At 31.4% G+C, this 9,656-nt stretch overlaps 1 protein-coding gene across 1 annotated transcript; it reads right to left on the bottom strand.

The window, feature by feature from the left end:
- Positions 1–506: 506 nt before the first annotated feature.
- On the bottom strand, positions 507–3,452 carry LOC124925858 (RNA-binding NOB1-like protein). The gene is made up of 5 exons (XM_047465975.1): positions 3,081–3,452; positions 1,974–2,940; positions 1,702–1,870; positions 1,403–1,516; positions 507–902 (listed from the first exon to the last, which is right to left on the bottom strand). The coding sequence occupies exons 1-5, from the start codon at positions 3,409–3,411 to the stop codon at positions 753–755; spliced, it is 1,731 nt and encodes a 576-aa protein (XP_047321931.1). The 5' UTR covers positions 3,412–3,452; the 3' UTR covers positions 507–752.
- Positions 3,453–9,656: the final 6,204 nt, after the last annotated feature.

The raw sequence follows: 9,656 nt of genomic DNA, 5'->3' as shown, positions 1-9,656 counted from the left end.
AATTTCCCAAAAATCATGTTTAAACCAACCTATGAATGCACGAATTAAACATGTTTCCATGCTATCCAATTGTGAAAACCATAAATTCATCCCCTCAAAACTTTTGTTGAAATTAAAAAGTTACTTAAAAATTTTGATGCTATTTAAAAATTTATTTAAAACATATAATAATTATATATTATTATTATTTACATGTATAATCAAATATACAACTAATTTAAAAACCAAAAATAAATAAAAAATATTAAAAAAAAATTATAATTATTAACTCAATTAAATAAGTTCATTTATTTAAATAAGTAATAAAAAAAATTTATATAAAAACAATTTTTTTTAAAATAATAAAATTGAATTATTTTTAAAAACATGTAAAATCATAAATTTAAAATTTGTATCCATATAAGAATTATGATAAATGATGCCATTTATCAAATCAAGTTAATTAACTTTTCAACATTATCAACTAATTCTATCATAATCACTAAAACAAACATGAGAAAAGAGAGTTTAAAAATCAACAGCCATCATTTTGTCAAAATTTTCAGCAAAACCACAAGTCATGACAATAAGTGGTTTGATTGAATCCAGTCTTCAATGTAGACTTAATCGAAAAATCTAAAAATTGTTAAATAACACAAACAAAAAAATTCAAGAAAACTTCCATATTATTCTAATTGTAATCATAAGTTGAAAATGTGAAAATTTCACTGCTTACAAACTTCGTTCACTCCCAAAGATAATTGAAGAATCTTTTAATGATTCTTTGTACGGTTGTAATGGTTGTCATTTGGATTCCTTTTCCCACTAAAAACTGCCATAGCTTTCCTCACAGGTGGCTGCAGTGGAGCTCTTTTATCATTGTGATGAAGAAACATTCCATCCCCAAGAAATATGTCATCCTCCTGAGAGATCAAATCAATACATCGACATTTAGAATCACAAAGCAAGCATCCTGCAAGTTTATTTCCTATTTTTTGTTGGAATGCAGGTTTTGATAAAGGGTCAGGAAAGAATTAGCAAATCGGTTGACTATAGCCAATTGGAGAAAAGAGTACTACATAATGAACCACATTCTGATAAATCTCTTAAAATATTTGATAATTACACTCATAGTTTGTTCAGAGCAAATTTGTTTATTCTTTGCTTTTCTTTAAGATTTTTTACAACTTGGGACCTGTTTGTGGTGGTTTATAGGGGTTATTTCTAAATAGCCCACTATTCCAATTATCATCAAATCATTCAAATAATTTTACTTTTTTTTATAACCATTTATAATATAATGATAATGACATTTTGGTAAAATAACTCAGTTCTAAACCATTTATTTGAATAAGCAGTTGGTTATTCAAATAACCCCAGATGAAACACAGCTTAACTTAGAGAGATTCATGCAAAGCAATACCTGTTTGTTCTTTTTATTCTTGGGATAGAGGATCTTGTGTGGAAGTTGATCTTCACGTAAAACCGGATTTTTGGTAATTGAGGCTCGTCCCCCTTGGGGTAAAAGCAGTGAAAACTGTAACCAGAAAAATTCATACAACAGATAACTATCCAAAGTGATAAGAAGAAAGCACCAACAGCTCGTAAATAACAACTGTTTACCAGCAAAACCAGACTATTGTGTCTCATGGCTTCATCAATCTCAAAATAATCTTAACAGTTCAGATGCATTATAAAGATTAGTATAGTGGAAAAAATCACCTTTGTACCACGCAAGAAAACACGTGGTTTGCGGGCAGCAAGAACAATGCCATTCTCTCCAACTGTAACAGCTACCTTTCTCAAAGTACCTCCGTTACCACAGCTAGGGCAAAAAATCTTACCAATTTGGGTGGTTACCTTAAAACAGGCATGGCATTTTAATATCCACCTGAGAGTGATGTTGATAATCAATCAGAAAAACCTTTTAATGTGTAAACCCTGCAAGAGTTAAAAAAATGAAGTAGGTATAAAATAATGAAACCGACAAATACCTATGAAGCTGGCGAATCTGCATTCCTCCAGGTGCTAAAAGTCGTAAACCCATTTGGAGAAGAACATTTTGCATTGCAAAATCACTAGTTATACAAGCAACACTTGATTCAGACAACGATTTCAACATCCAGCTTTGCTCACTTTCGTTTGTCTGGCTCAATATCTCCTCAGGCTGTTCTAATGATGCCTCATATTCTTCAAGGTTTGAATTAATATCAGAAGTTGTTTCTTCCATGGAATCATCAAAACAAGTAACCTGTTCTTCTTCCTCTTCTCCTTCTCCTTCTCCTTCTATAGATTCCAGTACTTCATCTTCTTCTTCCAGCTTCATGTCGTTCAAAATTGTAGACAAATCTTCTTCTTTGATTATTGTCTCCACTGTACCGCTTTTACCCTCAACTGAATCGTGGCGGTTGTCTTTGTCAGACAATTCCCGTCTAGCTTTTCTCCTAAGAAACCTTCTATGAGTACTTCGGCTGACAGCTGGCAGCCAATCATCACCATTATCATCACACTCTCCTTGAGATGCGTCAACTCCTTGTGCCACAATCTTCCCTTCAGTCTTAATATCTTTCTTTTTAGGAGAATATGTTATAGGCCTCACAAAACTGTCAACTGATTCTTGAGGACCAGCTTTTTTTTCATCAAAGTCATGCTGAGGCTGATCAAGAATCATATTTAAGTTCAAATCTTTTAAAGGAAGGATTTTTGAGTTAGGATCAGTAGAATTATCAGCTTCATGTTCCAAAGCTTCCCATTCTTCCGAATTGGGAACATTGGATCCCCATCCAGGCATGTCTGCCTCAGGAAGCCTTTTGACATTCACTGTTTGAATTGGTGGAGGACTATCTCTTAGATGTTTAGCACCATGGATTTGCAATTCCATTGTATAAGTCAAAGCAATGAGCTTTATATCAACATTTGAAAGTGTCTGCAAGTCACCAGTCGCTTTCGCAAAGCTTATCACTGTAAGAGTTAAAGAGATGACTTAACAACGTTAGGACTTGAACCAGCAAAAGAAAATAGTTATTATCCTGTAAAATTCTTATAATCGAATTTTACAAGGCTTGCTGAAAATACGTGAACAGTCAGTAGAGAATACACACCTTTCTTGAGTGCTTCTGGCAAGGGTTCCCTTGTCTCGACGGTGAAGGGGAGAAAGTTGAGGCGGTGACGAGAAGTGGGGTCTCGAACCTCGTTTATGACCTCCGGGACGGAGATAAATTTGTCGGAAAAGGATGAGAGCTTGTCTCCCCCTTGAATAATGGCGTTAGCATCAACAACGGCGATCGCAATTCCCTTAGACGATTTGCAGCTCTCGACGAATACTCGATCGGTTGCAGTACGGTCAGGCTCATTGTTCTTATTCTGCTCGCACGGAGTTTCCTTCTGTTTCACTATTGCGCTCCAACAAGGTGGTGCTTGAGAGGCAGCCATTGTTGCGCTGGGAGAGAGAGAGAGAGCGAAGAAGCGGAAAAGATAGTAAAACCTAGAAACATTATGGCCTATATATTTACGCGCCTACTCAACTATATGAGATTTGGGTGGGTGGGTATAGATCGCAAAGCCCATGCGACTGGCCCAAAGTTATCACGGCTGCGGGCTTCCAACTCTCCATATATCACAATATAATTAGGCTATTTACACTCGTAAATTCGAGATTTTTATTTTAAATAGTCAATATTCACTAAAAAAAAATATATTAATAATTTAATTTAAAAATACAATAATAAAATAATGTTACATTAATTACATTATATATATTTATTTATAAATTATTAATTAATTAGAAATATTTTATTTATATGTACAAACTTAACCAAAATATATATATATATATATATATATATATATATAATTAACAAAACAAAAACTGATTAATTTTTAAAATTTTATTATTAACTTCAAGTTAAATTCAAATATAAAACCTAGAAAACTTTATCTTCTAAAATTAATTAATTTTATAATATATTTTATATTTTAATTTCATTATTTTATTTTAAGATTATAAATTATAAAATATTTGGATATCATAATTTAATTTTGATTTTTTTTAAATAAATTAACCTTTCAAATATATTTATAATTATTAAAATAAATATTAGTTTAAAATAAAATATTTTTAAAGACACAATCGACAAAACGACATGATCGATACAAATGGAACGATTGGCACGATTTACACGGTATCAAAGTCGTGGTTCGCCTATTGTGGTCACATTGTTATTTGTTAAGTGTCGCTTGTCAAACATGTGCACGATCGACACAATTGGCACGAACAACACGATATGGACTCTAATTGCTAGGTCGGTCATTCTTCTACAAAATTTGGTTGGAAGGTTAGGGTTTCTTGTGTACCTTATTTTGTAATTGCTCTTCTTTGTTACTTTGTTGTTGTGTTCTGGTTTTCAATAAAATGGGAAGAAAGAAAAACAATAAGTATAAAAAAGTTACAGAATTTGTGATGGAAGATTTAAGAGATGTAGTTGAAAAGAAAATTGATAGGATTGCTGAATAAATTATCCATGAAAAATAGAAATGCAGTAAAGGTAAGGAAACAATTGCTGATAAAATTTATAAAGAAAATGCAGCAAGAAAACAGGAGAAGAAAAGAAAAAATTTGGAAGGTTAGTTATAATGAAAGAGTCAACTTGTTTGGTCTTAAAACTAGATTACCAAATTCCTGATACATGTCAAGAAGTGATAAATCACAATCAGTAAAGAGAAAACTCAGCAAATAACAATAAAACTCAATATTCATTATCTCTAGGACTGAAATTTATTGAAGAAAACAAAATATAAGGTGATAGTTAAATGGCCAGTTGATGTAATGAAGGAGTTCATGAAGGCTCCCAAAACGAAGACCTACACTATCAGAAGTAATTCAACATGGAAAGTAAACTACGGAGGTACTTACTTGGTAATTCAAGAGAATGAACAATCGTTTAGATCGAGAGATGAACAATCGTTTTTCGGAATCAACTACGGAGGTACTTACTTGCATTGCTTGTTTAGATCTAAAAGACTCATTTTCTCAATTTGATATTGGTAAGATACTCTACCTTGCTGAACTTTATCCGGAGAATTACATTCAAAATGTACGAAATAAATTTTCTATGATTCAAGATTTGGGAAGTTTTGTTAAGAAGATGATTGAAATTGAGAAACATAGAGTTTTTACATTGGTATATCAGTTGATTGAGTTAGCATTAGTTTTACCTGTTACGACTATTTCTGTTGAAATGGTCTTTTCTGCGATGAAAATAATCAAGATTAATTTACGTAATAGATTAGATGATGAGTGGATGAACGACTGTTTGGTAGTATACATTGAGAAGGAGATTTTTGCCACAATTGAAAATGAACAATTTTACAACATTTTTAATAAATTAACACCCGAAGAACTCAATTGTCTCCATTTGTTTGTAGGTCTAGTAGTAGTTGAATTGTAAAGAATAAATATTTTATAAGTATCAGCATGATTTTGTATCTTTATTATTATCATTATTAATTATACTTTTTTTTGTATATAAGTATTGTATAGTAAAAAAAATTATACTTGATAAATTTTGGAGCACCCGTTGAAATCTGGCTCTGAATTCGCCATTGTCCATATGTGTATCAATATATATTTCTCCAATGAGTGGTTCCTCCCTCACCATGTCTTCCCTCATCTCTTCTACTCTTATTTGCTCATGAATATCTTCATATTTTAATTCATGTATGGACTCAAAATAGGAGTTATCATCTTCTTGTTAAGAAACCAGTGCAAATGGGCAAATGGAACAGGAGTTACAAGATGAGATGAATCATATTTAGAGATATGTTTGGATGTGTCCACCGATAAGGGAAGCCAAAGCTGCCAATATAGAGAGGTACCATCTCAATTGAAACGTCGCCCTATCTCAAACCCCAAACAGGAAGTCCACAATAGATGAAGAAATTGATCCTGAATTTTTATCTATGTACACCTCACAACAACCTCACTCAATTTAGAATAGATTTCCTCGTTGACTAATATAGGCATGTAATCAATATATGTAGTGATGGCATATCGCAATGTTCATTCTATACCATCTTAAAATCAATAGGGCGGTAAGTCCAAGGGTGAAACTCATGCACGTTAAAAAGACTCGTTTGAGTTATGTACCCTTTCTATATTTTTTTAATCACATTTTTATTTTATTTTATAGCCAATGTTCGTTTTAAGTCAAGCATATAGCGTCCCTAATAGAGTTGCAAGTTTCTATAATGCTCAAAATCGACCTCCTTTTTAAAAAAAGTTTTTAAACTTGTTTCTCATAAAATTGAATTATTAGTTTGAGGCTCCAAGTCTTACCTTTTTCTCGGATATCGAGTGAGACAGAAATTAAAATGGTAAATATGTCTAAGGTTCTGTTTTCTATTTTAATTTGTTGATTTTTATAGATTTGACATTAAGAGTTATGACTTAGTTTTCTCCCTCAAAAATCTAGGAAAGAATATGGTTTTGATATCTTATTTTGTGCTCGATGCTTAGTTACATGAAAGAAAGGATCGCGGTGTTGTGTCTAGCATGTCCGTCTAGGGACAAACTCTACATTGAACATTTATCCATTTTTATATTTGAAAAACCGTGATATTTACTCTTTTTATTTTTTTTATCATTCTTAATTTGCAACATATTTTAATATACATTTCAAGTCTTCTCTATTCATAGAGCTAATGATTTTATGTTCCTAAGTATGCATCTGGGTTTATCAATGGAAGCTTCTCAACATTTACCAATTCGCAAATTTGGCCAACATTCAACAAGCGAACACCTATTTCGGTTTCTTGTCGAACGTGGAGGCGTTTTCAACATCTAGAATGCCACGAGCCTACCTACTTCTCCTCTCCGGCGTTCGATCGAAAAATCGGTTTTCAAATCTAGAAATGTGATTTCCTTCAATTCTTTATCAAATAAATCCAAATTAGTTTTAAAACATCCCTATGATCATTATTATAAAGCATTGCCCGGTCAAAAAATTGAGAGTTCTTCAATTTAATCAAATTTCTTAAACAATCATCAAATTTTAATTTAATTAGCTAAGATCAATCCTAAACTATTTCATAACACGTCTAGATCATTTTCAAGCTACAATTATCGAGAAGAGCTCAAGAAAAACACCTTACAATTTATAGAATCATTTTCAATTTTAGGCGTTTTTTATTTCAGATAGCTTAGCTCAAATTGTTTCAGCCACTAGTTTCTAGTCAACCTAGAGATCAATCACAGTTTGTAAGGTGTTTATGATACTCTTTTACTTAGCAAACTCATAGACATTTTGTGTCTAATTTTTTCACTTGAAAGGGAAAATAAATTATTAGCAACTAAAATCAATAATTATCACTTAATCATAATTCAAATAAAAAAGAAAAATGATAGATTAGTTATTTTATTATTTCATATTAGTTAAGTCTTATTAATTAATTTTCAAAGTATTTTCTTATTACTTGTACATCTATAAAATCAACTTCTCACACTCCTGTGGATTCGTTATTTGATGAAAATATTGTTTTTGTCAATTTTTCTACTAAATTTTTTTACAACATTTCTCTCGAATCACGTAAAATAGGCGAGAATACCACTCTATCAAGAGTCACCCCAAATATGAGATGATGAACCAAAATTAGGATTTATAAAGTAAACTTATATTAGTTTATAAAGAGTCGTCACCAAATTTGTTTCTTAAAAAAATTGGAAAGAAAATCATTTCAAAATTTCGTTTATGAGGGTTCGGTGTTTGATGACGTGTGTGAAAGGGTCTCAGCGCTATGGTCCACACGCCCGTCCTAAACGGATAGTCTTCACTCCGAAAGAATTGGCCATTCAAAAGAAAATTTTATTACACTTTTATGAATTCGATCCAAATCTTTATGTTCGTCTAAAGTTATAGTTTATGCCTGAAAGGGACTATATTTATTCTTTCCTAAAAGTGTGTCTAGAAAGTTCGTAGTATATTAGACCTAAAAAAAAATAAAAACATTGGACAAATCATTTATTTGGAGAGATAAAAAATAAAACATAATTTATAGTTGAGTTTTAAAATAATTGAAAAATCTTCCAAACGAATAGTAAAAATTGTGGAATTATTTTCGATTAAGCAAATTATTCTAGCATATTTTATATTTTTTCAGATTTTTATAAAAATGTTTTGAGGTTAGGCTCGGCAACAGGTTCAGAGTCTAGTATGAGCGCAGATCAATGCTTCGGGAAGTTCGTCAACGGCACGGGATAATCATGGGTCTTCAGGTGCTTCGGGCTAGGCTCAAAATGAGGTCAGGGACGCGTAGCCGTGGATTGGAAGTCGGGGGGTGGAATCACGGCCTCAGCAAATTTGTTTAATTTATATACTTTTTTATATGTTTAAACGCCTAATTTTAGAATTGTAAATAATGAAAGATTTCCACTTAGACTAATTCTTAACTACATGACACCTATATCTATTGGGGTCAGTTAAATTGTCATGCAGACACACATTTTTCGTTTTCTCATATGTTTTTGTTAGTTAACACGTCAACTAGATTAAAACAACAAAAGCATGTGATGTCTTTCTGTTTTCAAGAAACATTTCCACGACTGTTAATTGGAAATCGATCCAAACGATCTCGATGATTCCATTGGGCAAAGCCGATTTAGGATTACAAATGAACATGCATACTAGACCACGGTTGGAATTTTTAAACTAATTTTATAAATTCAGTTGATGAATGAAAATTATAATATTAGTAATAAAATCAAATCAATTTCAAACGTGAATTAAAGAGTGTAATTTGATACAAATGTATAATTTAAATCAATTAATTTAAATTAATTGATCTAAAATGCCTTAATGACCAATTAACAAAATGTTGTTAATTTGTAGGGTAACATACATGAGTTTGTTATTATTATTATTATTTGTTATGATAATTAATATTATTATTAACAAATTAGAAAACCAAGTAACGTTAGTATTGAATTGTAAATGCCTTAATTGTTTTGACAAACAATTACTCTATAATGAAGAGAAAAACGTTAAGGTAATGAAGAAGCAAACAATGTAAAACGTTAGTATCAAATGATAATTTTATTTAATGGTTTAACTTTTCAACAATATAAAATCTCTCATCTCTAATCTAAAACTCACTTCATCATTTCATTCTTTCTCACTCTAAAATTCTAAAAGTCTTCTTATTTTGTGAGTGTTCTTCGAGTTTTTTGCTCGATATTTTCGTTGAAACTCGGTGATAGTTTAGGTACGCTGATCAAGTTCGACGAGTAGTGATTTCAGTGCAGAATCACTTGAATTAGTTGTACCCTAGAAGACAGTCATCTATGATAAACTCCAACACAAACGGGAGACGATGGAACTGTTTTAAGGAAAATGTGTCTAACACGTGCCTCGAATCAACATCTTAATCGGTGATTTTGTTCTTCATATATTTTATTTATTTCATTTATTTGTACATCATTTTATATATATTTATGTAATTTATTTCAAGACAAGATTTCTAACAATCTTAAAACAGTTTTGTGTGCTAAGTTATTTAGTAGTTTTTGCCGTCGAAAATCTTTGTCTTTGATGTTTCAGAAATACGAGTCGCAATGTTGCAAAAGGAGATATGGCTTATTTAGATAAGATAAAGTTGTTCATCTGAAGGAATAGAAGAATCTACAA

Source organism: Impatiens glandulifera, chromosome 2, assembly GCF_907164915.1.
Source record: "Impatiens glandulifera chromosome 2, dImpGla2.1, whole genome shotgun sequence".
In the NCBI taxonomy this organism is placed as follows: domain Eukaryota; kingdom Viridiplantae; phylum Streptophyta; class Magnoliopsida; order Ericales; family Balsaminaceae; genus Impatiens; species Impatiens glandulifera.
The sequence above is the reverse complement of the archived record's forward strand: the minus strand, read 5'-3'. Positions and strand labels throughout refer to the sequence as shown.

Excerpts from the sequence above, each read along its gene's own strand:
- LOC124925858 (XM_047465975.1), bottom strand. The coding sequence starts at position 3,411 with ATGGCTGCCTCTCAAGCACCACCTTGTTGGAGCGCAATAGTGAAACAG. Across the intron at positions 1,871-1,973 it reads CAGATTCGCCAGCTTCATAG|GTGGATATTAAAATGCCATG; the intron begins GTATTTGTCGGT and ends CATCACTCTCAG. Across the intron at positions 1,517-1,701 it reads TTTTCTTGCGTGGTACAAAG|TTTTCACTGCTTTTACCCCA; the intron begins GTGATTTTTTCC and ends TTCTGGTTACAG.